The 22719-nt window shown below is 46.0% G+C and overlaps 1 protein-coding gene across 1 annotated transcript in view; it reads left to right on the top strand.

Moving 5' to 3' along the window:
- The first annotated feature begins 6455 nt into the window (after positions 1-6455).
- LOC140733327 (tumor necrosis factor receptor superfamily member 10B-like) overlaps positions 6456-22719 on the top strand; it is a 59033-nt gene continuing 42769 nt past the window's right edge. Inside the window, exon 1 of the mRNA XM_073056522.1 lies at positions 6456-6735. Within this exon, the coding sequence (XP_072912623.1) occupies positions 6655-6735 (81 nt within the window). The 5' untranslated portion in view covers positions 6456-6654. The remainder of the gene's footprint in view (positions 6736-22719) is intronic.

Consider the following 22719-nt stretch of genomic DNA (forward strand, 5'->3'; position numbering starts at 1 on the left):
ATGACGCCAATCTACACTAATTGCATCTCCCTGCTCCAAAGTTAAAGTAAATTTATTAACAGAGTACGTATCTTTCACCATATACAACCCTGAGATTCATTTTCTTGCTAGCATTCACTGGAAAATAAAAAAATGCAATATAATTTATGGAAAAATATACATAAATAAGGACAAACAGTGTGCAAAAGAAGACAAATTGTGCAAATAAATTTATTCTGTTCATGTGCCTGACTAAACAGCACTATCTGAGTTTACTACCTTCCCTGGCAGCCTGTTCCAGACACCTCCCACTCTCTGTACTGAAAGAGAACCTGCCCTGTGAGCCTCTTATAGCCAAGCTGAAGGTTGAAGGCCAGGACTCAGAGAGTCTGAATGTTGAAGGCGGATGTGGGCAATAGAGGCCAAAGATCGATTCTGTGAGTCTGGGCCAGGGACTGGAGGCTAGAGGCTCGATGCCTGCAAGTCTGACATCTCTGCTGTAAAGGGGCGCCCTTCTATTCTGAAGCTGTGCTCTCTGGTCCTGGACTCTCCATGTCCACTCTATCTAGTCCTTGCATTATTCGGTCAGTTTCAATGAGATCCCTCCTTCGTTATGAGACATAGAACACAACAGCATAGAAACAGGCCCTTCAGCCCATCTAGTCTATGCTGAACTATTATTAAGCAGAGTCCAATTGACCTACACCCAGCCATAGCCCTCCCAGTAATATTTCTCTAAAATGTTAGGATCAAATCTCAAACTCCTAATGAAATATAGCCACTGGCATGCCTTCTTAGCACTTGCATCAATATGTTGGGCCAGGATAGGTCTTCAGAGATGTTGACGCCTATGAAATTGAACAAATACACCCTTCGCACTGCTGACCCCTCGATGAGGACTGGTGTGTGTTCCCGACTTCCCCTTCCTGAAGTCCACAATCAATTCCTTAGTCTTACTGATGTTGAGTGCAGGTCCACCACTCGCTGAAAGTAGGTAGGGTGGTCACGAGGGCATACAACACCATTGATCAGGCATTGACTATGTCATGAAGGCGTACAACACCATTGGTCAGGCTTTGAGTATGTCAGGAAGTCATATCGTAGGTCTACAACAATTTGGTTAGACCACATGTGGAGTATTAGATGCAATCCTGCTCATCTGTAGAGGGAAGGGCTTTTTAACTCACCCCAACTCTTCCTTCCCACATAGAGATATAGAACAGAGCAGCACATCACAGGCCCTTCAGCCCATCTAGTCTGTGCCAATCTATTGATCTACCTATTCCCATCAACCTGCACTGGCACCATAGCCCTCCATAACCCTATCATCCAAGTACCTATCCAAATTTCTCTTTTTCACCTTTCACTGCTAACCCATGACCTCTGGTTCTAGTCTCACCCAACCTCAGTGGAAAAAGCCTTCTTGCATTTACCCTATCTATACCCCTCATAATTTTGTATACCCTTAACAAACCTCTCCTCATTTTCCTATGCTCCAGGGAATAAAATCCTAACCCATTGAACTTTTCCCCATAACTCTTTCTTTCTTTATTAATCTTTTTATTAATTGAAAAAAGAGTACATATATATACACAAGAAGAGAATTATCTCAAATATCTATATCAATAACAATTCATATAAAAGGTAAAATAAACATTATCAAGATCATACAGTGTGTAATAAGGAATAAGATAATCAATTCTCCTCTTATCATTCCATGAAAAGAAGAAAAAAGAGAAAGAAACATATAATTTTAATAAACATAAAAAACCCCACTAAACAACAAAAAAAAGAGAAAAGTAAAAAAGGGAACTGGGCAGCTCAAACAGAGTGAAAGCAAGAAAAAAGAAAACCTTTTTGATCAAATCCAACATTTCGAGGAGGTAAGTGGAAGAGCCGTAAATCAAAGCATATGAAAATATTGAATAAGAGGTCCCAGTTTCCTCAAATTTAAAGGATGTTTCAAATGTCTGACTTTTTATTTTCTCTTAAATAGGACACAATGGAAGTAAGCCAATAAAGAGCCGTAGGTGGACTGGAATCTTTCCATTTAAGCAAAATGGCTCTACTAGCCAATAAAGTTGTAAAAGCTATCCTGCTTCCGATGGAGTGATCCCAAAAATTGCTGTAAATAAATTCGGTTGTAGATCCAAATTCATAAATTAAATGCATTATGCAGAAAGAGGGGGAAAATACTGAGGTAATGTAAGACTTTTGATAAAGTTTTAAAGACTTATTTCCAAAAATTATCTATCTTGATACAAGACCAAAACATGAGTTAAAGTAGTTACCTCAATATTACATCTGTTGCAAATAGGATTAATATTGGGAAAGATACGGGCTAATTTGTCCTTTGACATATGTGCCCGATGCACTACCTTGAACTGTATCAAGGAATGACGGGCACAAATAGATGAAGTATTTACCAAATGAAAAATTTTATCCCATTGATTATCTGAGAGTGACTCTCAAAATTCCAATTCCCACACAGCTTTACTTTTATCATTAGATAACATATGCAAATTCAATAACCATTTTAAAATTATAGCTATCAGTCCTTTTTGAAATGGTTTAACCTGTAAAAGAGTATCTATTATATTGGGTGAATAAGTCGAGGAAAAATTTGGAAGTAGACTACGTTAAAAATTCCCAATTTGTAAATATCTAAAGTGTGCATTAGATAGGTCGTATTTGTCCACAACTGAGTGAAAGACATTAAAGAATTCCGCACAAACAAGTCTAAAAAAGTTACTATTCCTTTAGTTTTCCAAATTAAAAAGGTCTGATTGGAAATAGATGGTTTAAAAAAATAATTGAGATGGATTTTACTAGAAAGAACAAAATCATTAAACTCAAAGAATCTTCGAAACTGAAACCAAATTCTTAATATGTTTAGTAATGGGATTAAGGTCTCGACTACCAACCTTAGAAAACTAAAAAGGAAGAGGAGCCCCCAGTAAAGAGGCCAAAGAATACCCCTTCACTGAGTTTTTCTCCAAATCCACCCATAAAGGACAGTCTGAGAAATGAATCCAAAAAGAAATATATTGAATATTAATTGCCCAATAATACATTCTAAAATTTGGCAAAGACATACCACCATATTTTTAAAAAAAATTTCTGCAGTAAAGGTTTACTCAATCTAGGGTTCTTATTATTCCAAATGTAAGATAGCATTTTAGAGTCGCTTCTATCAAAAACCAGTTTAGGAACAAAAGAAGGGATTGCTTGACCTTTCCCTATAACTCAAGACTTCAAAACCTGACATTTACATCCTTGTAAATTTAACTGCACTCTTTCAATCTTATTGACATCATTGCTGTAGGTACCACAAAACTCCAAATTAAGCCTCACCAACGTCTTCCACAATTTCAACATAACATCCCAACTCCCGTACTCATACTTTGATTTACGAAGGCCAATGTGCCAAAAGCTTTCTTTATGATCCTATCTACCTGCAACACCACTTTCAAGGAATTATGGATCTGTATTCTCCCTCTGTTCTCACTGTGTTATACCTAACCTGGTTTGTCCTCCCAAAATGCAACACCTCACAGTTGTCAGCGTTAAATTCCATCCATTGTTTTCCAGCTGGTCCAGATCCTGCTTCGAGCCATGATAGTTTCCCTCACTGTCCACTACGCCCCCAATCTTGGTGATATCTGCAAATCTGCTGATCCAGTTTGTCGCATTTTCATCCAGATCGTTAATGTAGATGACAAGCAACAATGGAGCCGGCACCAATCCCTGAGATCTCTGTGTAAATTTGCTCCTCTAAATCCCACGGTCTGTTGGGTGGTCTATAATATAATCCTATTAATGTGATCCTCCCTTTCTTGTTCCTCAGTTCCACCAGTATAGCCTCTGTAGACAAGCTGCCCTGTCTGAGCACTGCTGTGAGGTCTTCCACCCCTTCCCCTTTAATCTCTCTGCTCTGTTCACACCTAAAACAGTGGATCCCCAGCACACTGAGCTGCCAGTCCTGCCCCTCCTGCAACAAAGTCTTACAATGTCCATAATTCCTTGTACTGATCCATGACCTAAGCACACCTGCCTCTCCTACAGTACCCCCTGCATTGAAATATATGCAGCTCAGAATATTGGTCCCACCATGCTCAACCTTTAGGTTCCTAACTCTGTACGTAGGCTTAACAACGTTCTCCCCACTATCTGTTCTGTGCTCTGGTTCCCATCCCCTGCATCTCTAGTTTAAAGCACGCACCCCCACCCCCTATGCAGCATTAGCAGACCTTCCCACTAGGATATTAGTCCCCCTCCAGTCCAACTGCAAACTGTCCCTTATGCACTGGTCCCACCTTCCCTGGAAGAGAGCCCAGTGATCCAAAAAAAAAATCTGGAGCCCTCCCTCCTGCACCATCTCCTTAGCCACGTGTTAAACTGTCTGGCCTCACAAGCATGTGGCAGAGGTGGCAATTCTGAGATCAAGGCTCTGAAGGTACTGTTACTGAACTCCCAGAAGTCACTTTGCAGGACCTCGTTATCCTCCCCACCCATGTCATCGGTGACACCAGTCCATGGCCCACACCCTCTGGCTGTTCACCCCAGCCCAGATACGAATGTCATGGACTCGATCCAAGATGCCCCTGGACCCAGGAGGCAACATACTGTCCGGGAATCTCGTTCCACAGGACTTCTTCCTGTCTGTTCCCCTTACAAATGAATCCCCTATCACTACATCTGTGAGATGTGTGGGTCTTACACAGAGAGTGGCTGAGGGAGGGCAGATACCATTGTGGTGTTTAAGATTGTCTTTGACACATAAAGGCACTCAGAGGCCACTTGTACACCTGCTCATCAATGCAAATATCTAATCAGCCAATCGTGTGGCAGCAACTCAATGTGTAAAAGCATGAGGACCTGGTCAAGAGGCTCAGTTGTAATTAATTGTTCATCCTGCAGAGGGCAGTAATACGCCTAGATGCGTCTAAACTGCTGGACATAGAAGAAGAGGTTCAGTTGGGCATAATATGCTTAATTATTCCTTATATCTTGTTGGAAAACATCACTCTGGGGTGTGTGGGTGTTGTCATCATTGTGAAACAGTTGAACACATTCTTTCACAAGGTGAAGCGGACAAGGTTGAAAGAAAGCAAGTGCAGGCTGCACCACCAGCTTTGGGCGTTGACAGTTTTAATTTACAACTTCACCAAGTTATGGACAAACAAGAGAAAATCTGCAGACGCTGGAAGTCCAAGCAACACGCACAAAACGCTGGAGGAACTCAGCAGGCCAGGCAGCATCTATAGAAAAGAGTAAACAGTTGACGTTTCAGGCCAAAACCTTTCAGCAGGACTGGAGAAAGGAAAAAAAAATTGAGTAGATTTATTCGGAGGAAGGTGGGAACTCAAATGGGAGATTTGGAGGAAAATTAAGCTTGAGGATTAAGGGTTAACAGAATCACGAGGATAGCAGGGTAGGAAGCAAATGGGGTCTTGTCTGGCTACTCATACAAATTAGCAATAAGCCCTGTTAGGAGTGACACACAGATGTAGTAAGTCCTGTTAGCAATGAAGGACGGAGGAGCACGGAATTTGTGTGTAAGGGGGGACCGTTAGCCCTCCAAATGACTGATGGCTTGGTTTCTTAAAATTAACGTAGTAAAGTAATTAAACCGTTTAGGTCCAATCGGTGATAGTAAATCTCCCTGACTTGGAGGGAAGAAGTTATTACTTAAACGTATCGGACACCCTAGGTTGAATAATTCCTTGATCAGGATTAACGTGCACGATCCGAACATCTGTAGCTAGAGCAGTTGCTAAGAAACGGTGCAGCATTCATAGTTTGAATGCAGCAAAGGAAACTTCTGATTGCCGAGTTAAGATCTTTGGGACAGACACTTTGGAAAGCTTGTAAGGATATCACTGCCGTTGGCCTTGACTTTCTGAAAGGCATGTGATTTCTTGGTATTAATTTGTGTTTTTGGGGGGCTGGAATTTAGTGAGTAGACTTCGTGTCTCCTTGCTCTACATTTCAACTCAGTAGGTGGCGGCAATGCCGTGGTGGTTGGTCCCTGCCGACTAAACTTCACGAGAAACCCAAACTTCAGAACAGGGGGAAGAAATGTGACTCTGACCGCGGAGATGATTGTTGGTGCCAGACGGGACGGCGTGAGCTTTCTCAGAACCTGCTGGTCGCCTGGGATCTTTAGGCACGAGTCCCGAGACCGCGGCGCGAAAAATCAAAGCGCGTCCAGCGAGCCGCAGCTCCACCATCAAAGGCGAGGTCAGAAGAGTGGGCAGGCTTGGTTCAAATAACCTCGCGTTACAACAGTGCGTATCCGAACACACGACACTCGTCGCTACAGCTGCAGAAGATCACGATCATGTGCCGACAGAAGGGACTGTGCCTCACAGTCCACAGAAGCTTGACAGGGCAGAGGCGGCGAGGATGGGAGAACCGCCCCTGACACGGTGAGTGGCTGATTTCTTTTCTCCACCCACCAATGACTCATTTACTTCGCCTTTAAGTTCTGAGAGGAGGCTTGGAACAAACTTCTTCGAAGTTTATGTGTTTCTTTGGGAAAAGTTTTTAAAAGTGTTTTTTTTTTGGGGGGGGGAGAGTGGAGGTTTTTAGGTTTAATTTTGCCCCATCGGATTCGAGTTTATCGTCCGCGGCTTCTGCTCGCCTCGAGTGTTGGAAGTTCGGGAAGCCTGGATGAAGATTTCTTTTTGCCGGGGAACCATGCAGGGCACGAGACTCGACTGCCGCCTCCACCTCCTCCTCCTCCTTCTCCCGGTGAGTCCGGTCTGTGAGCGGGACCTCTGCCGCTCCCCGAACCCCTCAGTGGGGCTCTGGTCCTCACCCAGCGCCGCCGGGACCCTGACATCATTCCCGCTGCTTTCCCCTCAATCCTTCTAGGACCTTCTCTCCCGCCCCTCCCCCACTCCCTCTCAGACCTTCTTCCCCCCCCCCCCATGATCTATCCCCACCCCACTTTTTAATTTTACTCCTTGACCTTGCGCAGAGATTTGTATTCCTTATCTTAAAAGGAAAATTGTACCTTGCTTCAGTCAGCGCGGCAAAGATTTCATCAGACTCGTACTGGGGTACATTGGAAGGACGTCAGATCCCATGGGAATTTCGGACTTTTTCCCTGACACAGGGAGGCCGGGACCACGGCTCGCCGTGTCAGTGTTGGGGCTGGGGCAAAACTAAGTTCGGGATCATAAATAGAACCGAAGGATAGCGCAGGAAAATGGCGCCCAGAACGCCACTTGTGCCGTAAATGAATGGGCAAGCAGGAGAAATGGGCTGAATGGTTTCCCCACACCGATTCGCCGTTTTGTGTAATAGTCACATAATGTCACATGCAGGTGGAAGGAAGATTTCCGTTTCCGAACCACAGAATTTGAATTAAGTATGACAGACGTAGTGAAATGTGTTGTTTCTGCGGTAGCATCGCAGTGCAACTCATGGACTAGCATTACAGCGAGAATCGGACAGTAGTTTGGCGGTTTCCAGCTCAATGGCAAGATCGCTGAGTTTGATCTGAGTCAAAAAGAGTAGAAAAGCAAGCTTTAGGTTCGATATTGTCATTTAAAGTAAAATTGGATAGGTATATGGACAGGAAAGGAATGGAGGGTTATGGGCTGAGTGCGGGCCAGTGGGAGGAGATGGCCTGTTTCCGTTCTGTAATTGTTATGTGGTTATATGGTTAAAAAGTAAAGTGCTTTGTAGGAAAAATGATTTTGGAATAGCAGTTACTGTTCAGTAAATTTAACAGTATAATTTAAATCATACAGTTTTATTAATTTAATAATGTAAACATTAATAGTGTTTTAGCAATTTATTTATTAAATTGGTAGTTATTGTTCCAAAGCAGAAATGCAACAAGGGGTTGGTAAATGAGCGGCGGGACCTGTCTTAGTTTCTCCCACTACCCAGGCGCTGAAAGAGCGGCCTGACAGTTATCCCTCAGACCAGCGTCGGTTCGGGGTTTGTTTCCACAGGAGATTGCTCACCTAACTTTGATTTGTGGTTCGTTGTTTTGCATTTACTGTGTGGCAGAGGGAGGGAGGCGACCCTAGGGGAGTGGGTGTGGAAAACCAAGGCCCCGGAAGGAGCTTCTTGCTTGTTTTGAACTTCTGAAAGTGTTACGTGGTTGACTCAGTTGTTTGTCAGTGACCACATGCAAATTCAGAAGGCACATTGGTATGAAATTGAATTGTGTAATTAGGGATTGCTGTCACGTGACCTCAGTTGATGTTACTGTACTAGTTGTTAAACAGGTCCTAAATATGTTTTTATTGTGGGAGTTCAGTGAGGGAGTCTCACTGTTGACCCATCACCTCTAGTCTGGTGCTCTTTCCCCCTCCCCACCTACTTACCCTGGCTTCTGCCCTCTTCCTTTCGTTTAGGAAACATTCTCCTCCATAGTTGCTGCCTGACCTGCTGAGTTCAGAAACAAACGACATAAATACTATAAATTACAATAAATTAAATAAGTAGTGGAAAAGGGGAGTGTAAATAGCGTGGGTCTACTCGTGGACCGTTCGGAAAGTTGATGGTGGAGTAGAGGGCATGCCCTTGGTGGTTAATGAAGGATGCCTCCTTTTGAAGATGTCCTCAATGGTGGCGAGGCGATTCTTTTCCCCCGTGATGGAGTTGGCTGCAGCTTCTGTTTTTGGATCCCCTGCATTGGCCCCTCCGTACCAGACGGTGATGTTCTCCACGGCACATCTGTAGAGATTTGCTAGTCCTGGGTGACAAACCAAATCTCCTCGGGCTCCCAATACGTTGGACCTTGAAGTGGATGGGCTACAGCAGCAGAAGACCATGAACGCAGGCTGAGTGGCCACTTCATTAGGAGCTGCTGTTTCCTTTGATGAATCGAGTCCTGGAAAACTCACAATGGCTTTGTTTTTGTTATTGAAGAGCAATAGAAAGCATTTCCTCTGGGTGCAGTGTGGCTTCCACAGTAACAGGAAATTGCAGAGCTGCGGACGCATCACGGTAACCAACTTCCCCTCGGAGAGGAGTGTCTACACTCGGTGTCACACTCGGGTGTGTCTACACTCGGTGTCACACTCGGGGGTGTCTACACTCGGTGTCACACTCGGATGTGTCTACACTCGGTGTCACACTCGGGGGTGTCTACACTCGGTGTCACACTCGGATGTGTCTACACTCGGTGTCACTCGGGGGTGTCTACACTCGGTGTCACACTCGGATGTGTCTACACGGTGTCACACTCGGATGTGTCTACACTCGGTGTCACACTCGGGGGTGTCTACACTCGGTGTCACACTCGGATGTGTCTACACTCGGTGTCACACTCGGGGGTGTCTACACTCGGTGTCACACTCGGATGTGTCTACACTCGGTGTCACACTCGGGGGTGTCTACACTCGGTGTCACACTCGGGGGTGTCTACACTCGGTGTCACACTCGGGGGTGTCTACACTCTTCTCGCTTCCTCAGCAAAGCAGCCAGTGTAATCAGAGACCCCAAGCATTCTCTTTTCCATGCTCAGGCCATTCAGCCCATCGAGTCTGGTTTAGTATTCCTCTCGACCCCATTCTCCTGCCTTCTCCCCGTAAGGCAGAAGATGCAAAAGCCCAAGAACACACTCCACCAGGCTCAAGTGAGCTTTATACGGTGCTGTTGTTAGACTTTTGACTCTAACTAGAGACGGGCAGTTAAACGTTGGCCCACTCTGTGAAGCTTTGAATCAATATATTAAAACTAATTTTAAAATGCCACCCACCTACCTTCCCCCTTCACCTATCTCCTTCCAGCTTGTACCTTCCCCTCCCTTCTTATTCTGGCTTCTTCCCCCTTCCTTTCCAGTCTTCAGAGAGAGCCCTGGCCTGAGATGTTGACTCTTTATTCCCCTGCTGAGATCCTTCAGCATTTTGTTTGTGTTAAAATAAAAATCCCCCTTGTGGTTTTTTGGCCAGAGGTGAGAGAATACAGTTAAGTTTCATCGCTGCTAACCTGTGGACTGTTGAAGTGTAGTACTGGAAGGAAGACTGGTCCCAGTTTGTTGTGCAAGACGTGGGAGCAGAATTAACCCCTTCAGTCCATCATCCTCTCAACCCCAGCCTCCTGCTTTCTCCCTCTAACCTTTCCTGACCTGTCTAATGAAGAACCTGTCAACCTCTGCCTTAAATACACTTGACCTCCTCAGGTAAATTCCACAGATTCACCACCGTCTGGCTGTAGGAATTCCTCATCTCTGTTCTAAACGGGCGCCCTTCTACACTGAAGCTGTGCCGTCTGGTCCTAGACTCCCCCACATGGGAAACATCCTCTCTGTCTAGACCCCTATCACCAACCGAGGGCCCAAAAACGGCTGACGGTACTCCAAGTGATGCCTCACCAGTGCCTCAACATTACAGCCTTGCCTTTCTACTCGAGCTCTCCCCCCCCAAATGAACGCTAACATTGCATTTGCCTTCCTCATCACTGACTCAACCGCAAATTAACCTTTAGGGGCTCCCAGGTCCTCGGATTTTTGATTTTTCTCGCCGCCTCCTGTGTACAAAGAAAACTATACTGTGTGGTGTGCTATAACTAATTCTGGGGTGGCACGACAACGTACCGGTTAGCGTAAACGCTTCCCGGAACCGGTGAGCCAGGTTCAATCCTTGTCGCCGTTTGTGAGGGATTCATACGTGCTCCCCCCGTAACCGCGTGGGTTTCTCCCTGCGTTCCAAAGATGTGTGGGATAGCAGGTTAATCGGTCCAGTGGGCGGAGTGAATCTCTAAATAAAAATCTGGCATTCTGGATACATCTCTGAACGCGTGGAGGGTGCCCTGATCAAGACGGGAAAACGCCTGGAATGAAACTCTGCCTTTCGGGGAAAAGAATGGATCTACACAGAACCTTAATTTCCTTCCGATCAAAGGAGCCCATTGATTTCCTTGGATCTGGCTTCCTTCCAGCATCCCCCCTCCCACGCCCCTCCGCCCACCCTCGCCCCGCTCTGGAGCTGGTGTGATACTGGTTTATTATGGACGCGTACTGTGAAAAAAACCTTTGTTTTGCACGCCATCCATACTCTCCGCGGTCAAGTTAAAAAAAATCTATTATCAAAGTACGTACATGTCACCGTATACTCCCCCCGAGGTTCATTAGCAGGCATTTACAGGAAGATAAAGAAAAGCAATAGAATCTGTGAAAAACGACACGTGAACAAAGGCCAAGGGACAGCTAATATGCAAAACTGTGCAAGTTCGTATTAATATAAACAAGTGTAAAAAGACAACTTGAATATGCAGAATAGAGGGTTACAGAGAAAGTGTAATGACGTGGTATAGTCAATATTTTAGTGGACGAGAGATTCATTTAAGAGTCTGGTAATGGTGGCTGTTTAGTTGACCTTCTTTTAAAGATGAACTTCACTCCTCGCGGATCCATCGGAACTTGCGGTGAAAGCGTGTTGTTTGTGTCAGCAACAAGCTGTGTGGGGGTGTGGGTGGGGGGGGGGGCAATGTGGCACGCCTAATAACCCCGAGCTACGCGTCTTTGGAATGTGGGAGGAGGAAGCCCCCGTCACGCGGGAGGGGGGTGCGGGTTCCCTGCGGACTGCGGCGGGCGCTGGAAAGCGGTGCGTTACCCCGGCGCGGAGAGGGGCGGGCTTTGATCATGTTGGCTCCTTTCCCGAGGCGGTGGGAAGCGTAGATAGAGTCAGTGGAAGGGAGGCTGGTTTGTGTGATGGACTGGCCGTGTCTATCACTCTCCGCTTGCACAAGCTCTGGGTCTCAGTGGCCAAATGGCATTCTCAGTGGCATCTTCCTTCTGGCTGGGGAGTCTAAACCAGGGGTCATCTCAGAATCCCGACCGGAGGACCAGAAATTAATACATATTACCTAATAATTCTTATAATAAGAGCGTATTAATATATAGATAGATATTTTATTGATCCCAAAGGAAATTACAGTGTCACAGTAGCATTAGGAGTGCACAGATATTCCAATATACCAACATGGTGGAGAGTTACAAAGGTTTACCACCCCCTGGGTGAAGAGGTTTCTGTACCTCTCTGCCCTGAAGGGGCAATATCTTATTTTGTGCAGGAGGAGGGATTGGGGGGGGTTAATGTACCTGTTCCATTTTGTTTGTTTTTTTTTGAGTGGGAGGAGGGATTTGGGGGTTGATGTACCTGTTCCATTTTGTTCATTTTTTGTGCGGGGAGGGGAGGGGGTTTTGGGGGCTGATGGTCGTGCTGCCTTTCCCTTTCTTTCCTGGTTTCTTGGCCACCCGGAGAAGAAGAATTTTGACAATAAGTGAACCTTTACTACCGCAAGACCATAAGGCATAGGAGCAGAATTAGGCCATTCAGCCCATCTAGTCTGCTCCGCCATCCCATCGTGGCTGGTTTATTTTGCCTCTGAACCCCAATCCCATGCCTTCTCCCTGTGACCTTTGACACCCTTGCGCATCAAGAGCCCATCACCCTCCGCTTTAAGTATGTCCACGCTCCGCAGCGGCCGGGGCAATGAATTCCACTAACTGAGTGTGCTGTAATGGCGTCCAGAGGCGAGCGACTTTCGCGGAGAAATCTCTTTTACTTTTTTTTTTAAAACGCACATTTTATTCCTTATCCACACTTTAACCTCTAACTTGTTTTTTTAAAATATAATTCCTTATTCTTTATAATTGTTGAACTTCGTTTGTAGTGCCACAGCAAATTCCTGATACGTGTAAATGTATCTGGTGAATAAAGCTGATCTTTAACCCAATAAGGAGATAGCAATGGGGGAACAGAGCACAGGATCACTGACTCTGTGCCAATCATCAATTACCAATTCAAAATAATCTTTAAAAAAAATTTTACTCTTATTATTTGCTCCCTCAAGTTCCAGCCCTCACTTGTACACTACGGGCGCCTTGCTAAGTTAATTTACTGTCCTGGGAGGTGGGGTGGGGGGGAACTGGAGCACTTGGGGGAGATCCACACGGTCACAGGGAGAACGTGCAAACTCCGCACAGACAGCGCCGGAGGTTGGGATCGCTAGCACAGTGAGCCTGCAGCCTGACCAGCTGCTGCGCCATGCTCCCCCACCCCCGGTGGCTGGGAAGGTCAGTATATTCAGTGAGGGGGGCTGACAGATTGTGGCCCAGCGGTCAGTACGATTACAGTCGGCCCTCCTTATCCGTGTATTCTGCATCTGCGAATCGAGAAAACCCAGAAGTGCTCTTCCAGCACTTGTTGTTCGAGCAAGTACAGACTATTTTTCTTGTCATTATTCCCTAAACAATGCAGTATAACAACTATTTTACATAGCATTTACATTGTATTAGGTATTACAAGTAACCTAGAGATGATTTAAAGTATACGGGAGGATGTGTGTGGGTTATCATGGATCGGGATCGAAAAAATTGGAAGTTGTCTTACTAAGTCGGAACAGGTACATCTGGTATAATTTAGTGTCAGTTAGTCAAACGTTTGTCTTGGTATATAGTATATATTTTACCTTTCTATGCATATAAAACACTTAAGAACGTATGTTTCAGCGCCGGGCTTGGGAACAGAAGTTCCCGGGTTCAGTCCAGTGACAGACCGCTATTGAGTGCGCTCTCCTTCCGTGCCAGGTTGATGTGGAGGATCAAAAACTCAAAACCCAATAATTAATTCACTGTGTTGCTTAGTAATAATTGTAGCTTTCATCGGGGCAGGGCCTTTCTCACTTTATCCTTTAAAATTGTTCCAATCGTTGACCGACGTAGCCTAACGCTTTTCCGATGACCGATGGCTTTTCACCTCTTTCCAATCACTTTATTATTTCCACTTTATTTTCAATCGTGATTCGTGAACAGAAACACTGCGGATTCAGAGCATCGCTGCCGGGTCCTAATGTCCACTGCAGTGAGATGCGTTAAATAAGGTCTGAGGTTCCGCTGGGTCCACCTCATTGAGACAGGTTGAATGAGGGACTTGAGCATCTGTGTTTTTTGGTATCCGTGAGGGGTCCCAGAACCAAACCCTTGCGGATAAGGAGGGCCGACTGTATTTACAGCGCTGGCCGTCACTGATCGCGGTGTAGTTCCTGCCAGTCTCTGAAAGGAGAGGGTGTGACAAAGAATGCTAATCTTTAGATTTATGGAAATTATTTATGTAGGGCAAGTCATTGGGTATATGTAAATTGGAGGTTCTTGATTATTAAAGGCATCAAAGGTTCGGGGGGAAGGCAAGAGAATGGGGTTGAGAGAGATAATAAATCAGACTTCAAATGGCCTTATTCTGCTCGTGTCATATGGTCCAGAGGAGGCTCGTGAGAATGATCCCGGGAATGAAAGGGTTAATGTGTGAGGAGCGTTTCAGGGGTCTAGGCCTGTACTCACTGCCTAGAAGAATGAGGGCAGATTCGATGGGGCAAATGCCCTCATTCTGCTCGAGTGTCGTGCGGTCTACGGTCCTTGTGGGAAACAGATAACCCGTGTCATAAAGAGAGAAACAGTCTAAATGGCCAAATGCCTGCTTTCCAACACACTCGCTCTTTGCCCCATTCCATCTTTCACGCCTCCTTCAAGTCACATCTCGTCTTCCTTCCCTCCAGAGAGAAAACGCCCGGTCTGTTAAAGTTTAGCGATTTTTACAGCAGCATCTCGGTAGGATTTGGAGCTCGTATTGAGTGTGTCATCACTAAGGAATGTGAGCGAATATTTTTACCTGTGTTCAGGAACGCCGGCCCTCCCTCACTGCAGGGTTTTCTGTCCCTTTTATTTCTGGATGTGGCAACATCGTTCATAATCTCTGACTCACGTTTGATCAAACACTTCATTCAAATGCAATCGAAAACACCCATCAGAATAAGAATCAGATTTACTATCACCGGCGTGTTTTGTTAACTTAGCAGCAGCAGTTCAATGCAATACATAATCTAGAAGAAGAGAAAAAAATAAGTAATCAATTACAGTATATGTCTATTGAATAGATTAAAAATTGTGCAAAAAACAGAAATAATACATATTAAAAAAGTGAGGGAGTGTTCATGGGTTCAATGTCCATTCAGGAATTGGGTGGCAGAGGGGAAGAAGCTGTTCCTGAATCGCTGAGTGTGTGCCTTCAGGCTTCTGTATCTCCTGCCTGATGGTAACAGTGAGAAAAGGGCATGCCCTGGGTGCTGGAGGTCCTTAATAATGGACGCTGCCTTTCTGAGACACCGCTCCTTGAAGATGTCCTGGGTACTTTGTAGGCTGGTGCCCAAGATGGAGCCGACTAAATCTACAACCCTCTGCAGCACCCCCCCCCCCAATACCAGACAGTGATGCAGCCTGTCAGAATGCTCCCCACAGTACATCTGTAGAGGTTTTTGAGTGTATTTGTTCACATGCCAAATCTCTTCAAACTCCTAATGAAGTATAGCTGTCTTGCCTTCTTTATGACTACATCGATATATTGGGACCAGGTTAGATCCTCAGAGATCCTGACACCTGGGAACTTGAAGCTGCTCACTCTCTCCACTTCTGATCCCTCTGTGAGGATTGGTACGTGTTCCTTCGTCTTACCCTTCCTGAAGTCCACAATCAGCTCTTTTGTCTTACTGACGTTGAGCGACACCACTCCACTAGTTGGCATATCTCACTCCTGTACGCCCTCTTGCCAACATCTGAGATTCTACCAACAATGGTTATATCATCAGCAAATTTATAAATGGTATTTAAGCTATGCCTAGCCACACAGTCATGGGCATAGAGAGAGTAGAGCAGCGGGCTAAGCACACACCCCTGAGGTGCACCAGTGTTGATCGTCAGTGAGGAGGAGATGTTATCACCAATCTGCACAGATTGTGGTCTTCCGGTTAGGAAGTCGAGGATCCAATTGCAGAGGGGGTACAGAGGGACCAGGTTCTGCAACATCTCAATCATGATTGTGGGAATGCTGAGCTTTAGTCGATGAACAACAGCCTGACATAGGCCACACACAAAATAGCAGAGAAACTCAGCAGGTCGTGCTGCATCAATGGAGATGCTTTGGGCCAAGATCCTTCACTGGGAATGGAAAGGGAGGGGGCAGAAGCCAGAAAAAGAAGGTGGAGGGGGGGTACCAGCTGACAGGTAATAGTTGAGACCAGGTGAGGGGGAAGGGAGGTTGGGTGGAGGGATGAAGAGAGAAGCTGGGAGGTGAGAGGTGGAAGAGGTAATGGGATGAAGGAGGAGAAATCTGACAGGAGAGGATGGGAGAAAGGGAAAGAGGAGAGGCAGCAGAGGGAGGTGATGGGCAGGTGAGGTAAGGGGTAAAAAGAAACACAACGTGATCTCACGTTAATAAATAGAAATTATGTTTTCAATGTTGGGCATAGGAAAATAGGCCCTTCAGACCAACCCGCCTCCCATTTGCCTCTGCTGGGCACATATCCCTCTGAACTCCTCCTGTCCATGTAGTCCTATATCTGTGAGTGTCGAGGTTAGCATGACACTTTACAATGCCAGCGATCACTGATTGCGGGGGGGGGGGGTGGGGGTCAGTTCCTGTTGCTACCTGTAAGGAATTGGCATGTTCTCCCTGTGATTGTGTGCATTTCCTCGAGGTCCTTTACATTGTAAAGGTCTGCGGCTAGGATTAGTGAGCTGTGGGCCCTAATTGTGTGTGTGTGTGTGTGAGAGAGAGTGTGAGAGAGAGTGTGAGTGAGTGTGAGAGTGTGTGTGAGAGAGAGAGTGTGAGTGTGTGTGTGTGAGAGAGAGTGTGAGTGTGTGTGTGTGAGAGAGAGTGTGTGTGTGTGAGAGAGAGTGTGTGTGTGTGTGATCACAAGACATCACTTTCTGAAGACGTTCTCGATGTGGGGAGGCTACAGCTCTGCAGCCATTTTGCGATCCTGCCGTACCAGACTGTGAGGCGACCAATGGCAAAGCTCTGCACGAGGCGCCTGTAAGATATTCGCTAGACGTACCACATCTTCTCAAGCTCCCAAACACAAGTGCAGCTGCTGACGTGGCTTTTCCTGATTGCATCAGCTTCGGGATGGTTCAATGTTGACGTTCTGGAGCTTGAAGCCGCCCGCCCTTTCCTCTGCTCGTCCCTCGACGAGGACGATTGTGTGCTTCCCCCAACTCTCCCTGTCTGAAGCTAACATTGATCAGGCGGCTGCTGTTTATCACTATGTGACCAGCTTGCCGCTGTCACATTTCCTGACTGTGCAGCTCAGGTTATTCTGGCTACTGTCCTGTGACAGACAAGTGTTTTTCATCATGTGAGAGCCACAGTTGGAAAGGCTTATATACTGGGAAATGGGTGTTTTTGTTACTGAACGCCTGAGATAGTATGCTGATTACCCGGCCTGCGCCATTTCCAATTCATGACTAATCTGACAGAACAGATCTGTATCTTTGTATCCGATCTACTTTGATTGTTTACGCTTTGATCTTTGGCTGTACTGTATTGTATCAGTAAATTCGTGTGCAGATCAAATATAGCCATGTCACCACGGAAGCAAATCAGGTTAACAAGGGTTGTTGTCACGGGTACCGCCTCGCTTCGCAGCGTGCCCACGGTTTACTAACCCCCACCTGCTCGGCTCTGGACTGTGGGAGGAAACCAGAGCACCCGGAGGAAAGCCACGCAGTTGCGGGCAGAACGTGTAAACTCCTTACAGACAGCGCTGGGTATTGAACCTGGGTGGTTGGTGCTGTAACAAATTCACGCTGACTGCTATGCTACCTTGCCGTGTTTGTTCCTCCGCAGGGCCCAACTTCACCATTTGTTGATTTTTTTATTCCACACGGAAGTGAATGTTGCCAAAGGTCAGTTTATTGGCAGCCGGTCTTTGGGATAGGGGGGTGCTCGAAGTGCCTGGGCAGGGGAACAGGGAGAATGTGTAAATTCCATGCAGACGCATCTGAGGTGGGAATCGAACCTGGGTCTCTGGGGCTATGAGGGAGGTGCTCCACCGTCTTGCCCATTTTGTTCTTTATTAACTTAGTTGGTAAGAACTGGTGCAGATTGGGGGACCACTTTGTTGGGCACCACCAAAGCTGGTACTTCCTGGAGGCGATGCATTTTAATTCTGCTTCCCACCCCCCGTCCCACATGCAGGTCCATGGACTAGTTACGAGGCGGCCAAATTCAGGTTCGGGGAGTAGTATCTCAAAATTCCATCTGGTTAGCCTCTAGCCTGATAGTGTAACCATTACTTTAGACCATAAGATATAGGAGCTGAGTCAGGCCATTTGGCCCATCGAGTCAGCTCCACCATTTCATCATGGCTGATCCATTTTCCCTCTCAGCTCCATTCTCCTGCCTCCGCCCCATATCCCTTCAGGCCCTGACTAATCAAGAATCTATCAACCTCTGCCTGTGGCCCCCACAGCTGCCTGTGACAATGAATTCCACAGATTCACCACGCTCTGGCAAATGAAATTCCTCCTCACCTCCGTTCTAAAAGGACGCCCCTTTCCTCTGAGTCTGTGTCCTCTGGTCTTAGACTCCCCCACCATAGGAAACATCGACTGCACATCAACTCTATCGAGGCCTTTCACCTCGATAGGTTTCAATTAGATTCCACCGCCCTCCCCATTCTTCTGAATTCCAGTAAGGAGAGGCCCAGACCCATCAAATGCTTCTCATATGACAAGCCTTTCAATCTTGGAATAATTTTTGCAAAAACCTCCTTTCAGCCCGCTCCAACGTCAGCACATCCTTGGTTAGATCAGCGGGCCAAAGCTGCTCACAAGTCAGGCCTCACCAGTGCTTTGTAAAGCCTCAACAGTACATCCTTGCTTGTATATTCTTGTAAATGAATGCTAACACGGCATTGGCCTTCCTCACCACAGACTCAACCTGCAAGTTAACCTTGAGGGAATCCTGCGTGAGGATTCCCAAGTCCCTTTGTCCTTCAGATTTTTGAATTTTCTCTATACTTTTAATTTCTTTTACCAAAGTCCATGACCATACACTTCCCAATACTGTATTCCATCTGGCTCTCCTTTGCCCGTTCTCCTCATCTAAGTCTTCCTGTAGCCTCTCTGCTTCCTCAATGCTACCCACCCCTCCCCCACCTATCTGAGTCATCAGCGACTTCCTGTGGAAGACATGACTCAGTGTTGTATCTAAAGTCCGAGGTATACAGTGTAAACAGGAAGGGAGCTTCTGCGGTCCCCAGTGGGACCCTATTGCTGCTTCTAGCCATATCTGGCACACAGCTCTGAAGCCGTACATACTGTGGTCTGCCAGTCAGGTGGTCCGTTATCCAGGGTACAATGGAAGTGCCAGCCTGCGTTGAACAGAGCTTTTCCTCCCAGCAATGAGGGCTTTTATGTTGGCTTCTCTTGTTAGCCATGGTTGTGTTATCCTGCCTTTAGAATACTTATTCATCTTCGGGATGTATATATCCAGACATTCCAGCCATTACTGCTGCACCATCGTCCCTGCCAGTGTTCCCTTCCAGTCAATTTTGGCCAGTTCCTCTCTCATGCCTCTGTAATTCCCTTTACTCCAGTGTAACATGGATTCATCTAACTTTTAGCTTCTCCTTCTCAAACTGCAGGGCGAATTCCACCGTATTATGCTCACCATCTCCTATTGGTTCTTTCCTTAAGCTCCCTAGTAACCAAGTAAGATATAATTTCCAGGACACAAGTTGTAGGAGAATGAGATAATTGTTACTCCGGATCCGATGCAGCACAATAAAGAACACAGTAAGATAAAGAACGCAATAATAATAAGAACCCAGTAAATATAAACACATAATGTAGTTTACATATATGGACTGATTATATGTACATGTGACACAAGGCACGGGGGTGTCCGCACGTAAAGTGACTGACAGGAACTGATAAGGTACTGGTGAAGGTGTTGATCAGCTTTGGTGATCCTCAGTACAATTATCTCTCAGTCCACTTCTGGCCCCTCCCTGTTTGCGAGTTGCTTGGAAGCAATGAGGTTCACTCCGAGGCGACATGGGGTCTGGTCTGAGCCGCACACTTGCTCATTGCAATGGAAGGGAGAGTAGCACGCACACAGAACGCAGAGGAGTAGAAGCTGTCGGTTTTCCTGCACGACCAAGAGTTCCCTTCAGCCATTTTGACGGTGGGAGGGTGCATCCTCGAGGCACACACACACACACACACACACTCTCCTCCTCTCTCTCTCTCTCTATAGTCTCCCACACACACACACTCTCCATGGGGTACAGTCTCTCTCTCTCACACACACACACACACAGACTCTCCATGGGGTACAGTCTCTCTCTCTCTCTCTCTCTCTCTGTCACACACACACACACACACTTGCATTTCCTTCTGCACATTCCTGAGGTGTTCTCCTGAGGTGAATTAAAGTAACGTCTTTATGCATGGCATTGAGGGAGGGGCTTTACTGAGGGAGGGTCAAGTGTGGGTGGGCAGTACTGAGGGAGGTTCACACTGGGAGGGGTAGTACTAAGGGAGAGTCACAATGTGGGAGGGGCAGTTCTAAGGGATGTACATTGGGTGAAGTTAAATTTGAGGCTGTCCCTTCCCTCAACCCCCACTGCACCCCTCCCCGGCATCTAAAATGGGCCCGTTCCCATGTACTGTAAAATGTGCCAGGAAGTTTCCACTGAATAATTAATCCTCAACCAACCACGGCAGACAGATGCCAACCTCCATCAAAGGTAATTTTGTGCAATCTTCCTGACAAAAGTATTTTACGAATTGTTTGATTGAAAAGTGCTGTTTTTCATATGTCAATGGTTGAGCTGAAATTCTTTCTATGCCTTAATCAAGGGAAGCTTTTTTTTAAAAAAAAATCGGCTTTGAAATCTTTGGATCACTGCTGGGAATTTCCACCCTCCTCGTGACTTTCCTTTAAAGTTGAAATGAGTTTATTAAAGAGGAAAAATGGGATAATTCTTGGCATCATTCCTTTTGGAGCTCCTGGAAGCCATGTGGTCACATTAACACACGTCAGATTCTCTCTCTTATCTGCAATAAATCCCAGTGGTTAATTCCAATGGTCCCACACACTCGGGATTTTCCTGTTGCACTGAAAGATTTTCTTTACTGTTAAGATATTATTCCGAATAATTCCACAGTGCTTTATTCACATTATTGTGCATATTATGAAGATTATAATAGATATCTCATTGAAGTTTGAGGATGATGTTTTAAAAAAAAAAGCCAAGTTTGCGGCCGATATGAAGCTATGTGGAGGGCCAGGTAATATTGAGGAAGTAGGGAGCCGGCAGAAGAAATTAAACAGATTAGGAGAATGGACAAAGAAATGGCAGATGGGATATAGAGTTGGGAAGTGTATGGTCATGAACTTCGGTAGAATGATTAAAGGCACAGAGTATTTTCTGAATGGGGAGTAAAATAAAGAAATCTGTGGTGCAAAGTTACTTTGGAGTCCTGGCGTGGGATTCCCTAAAGGTTAACTTGCAGGCTGAGCTGGTGAAGGCAAAAGCAACACTCACTTCAAGAGGACTAGAATATAAAAACAAGATGAAATGCTGAGGGTTTGGTTAACCACATTTGGAGTCCTCCGAGCTGTTTTGGGCCTCATATCTGGGCCTGTATTTGCTGGAGTTTAGAAGACTGAGGGAGGATCTGATTGAAACTTGCTGAATACACTGGACAACAAAGATTTTGTCTCCTGAATACTTTTGGGTGTATCTTACGGATTTTGGGCTGCTGATCATGAAAATCCCTATTAAGCACCATTTTTAAAAAAACCCTATATTTGTTATTTCAATTCAAAATTTAAGTCAATTAAAGTGGTACAACAACACACACAAAATGCTGGTGGAACACAGCAGGTCAGGCAGCATCTATAGGGAGAAGCACTGTCGACGTTTCGGGCCCAGACCCTTCGTCAGGACTAACCAAAAGGAGAGATAGTAAGAGATTTGAAAGTAGTGGGGGGAGGGGGAAATGCGAAATGATAGGAGAAGACCAGAGGGGGTGGGATGAAGCTAAGAGCTGGAAAGGTGATTGGCGGAAGTGATACAGAGCTGGAGAAGGGAAAGGATCATGGGACTGGAGGCCTCAGGAGAAAGAAAGGGGGAAGCACCAGAGGGAGATGGAGAACAGGCAAACAACTAAATATGTCAGGGATGGGGTAAGAAGGGGAGGAGGGGCATTAACGGAAGTTAGAGAAGTCAATGTTCATGCCATCAGGTTGGAGGCTACCCAGCCGGTATATAAGGTGTTGTTCCTCCAACCTGAGTTTGGATTCATTTTGACAATAGAGGAGGCCATGGATAGACATATCAGAATGGGAATAGGACGTGGAATTAAAATGTGTGGCCACTGGGAGATCCTGCTTTATCTGGCGGACCGAGACATATCAGAATGGGAATGGGATGTGGAACTAAAATGTGTGGCCACTCATTTTAATTCCACGTCCCATTCCCATTCTGATATGTCTATCCATGGCCTCCTCTATTGTCAAAATGAATCCAAACTCAGGTTGGAGGAACAACACCTTATATACCGGCTGGGTAGCCTCCAACCTGATGACATGAACATTGACTTCTCTAACTTCCGTTAATGCCCCTCCTCCCCTTCTTACCCCATCCCTGACATATTTAGTTGTTTGCCTGTTCTCCATCTCCCTCTGGTGTTCCCCCCCCCCTTCTTTCTCCTGAGACCTCCCGTCCCATGATCCTTTCCCTTCTCCAGCTCTGTATCCCTTTTGCCAATCACCTTTCCAGCTCTTAGCTTCATCCCACCCCCTCCAGTCTTCTCCCATCATTTCGCATTTCCCCCTCCCCCCACTACTTTCAAATCTCTTACTATCTTTCCTTTCGGTTAGTCCTGACGAAGGGTCTCGGCCCGAAACGTCGACAGCGCTT

This window comes from Hemitrygon akajei, chromosome 1 (genome assembly GCF_048418815.1).
Source record: "Hemitrygon akajei chromosome 1, sHemAka1.3, whole genome shotgun sequence".
In the NCBI taxonomy this organism is placed as follows: domain Eukaryota; kingdom Metazoa; phylum Chordata; class Chondrichthyes; order Myliobatiformes; family Dasyatidae; genus Hemitrygon; species Hemitrygon akajei.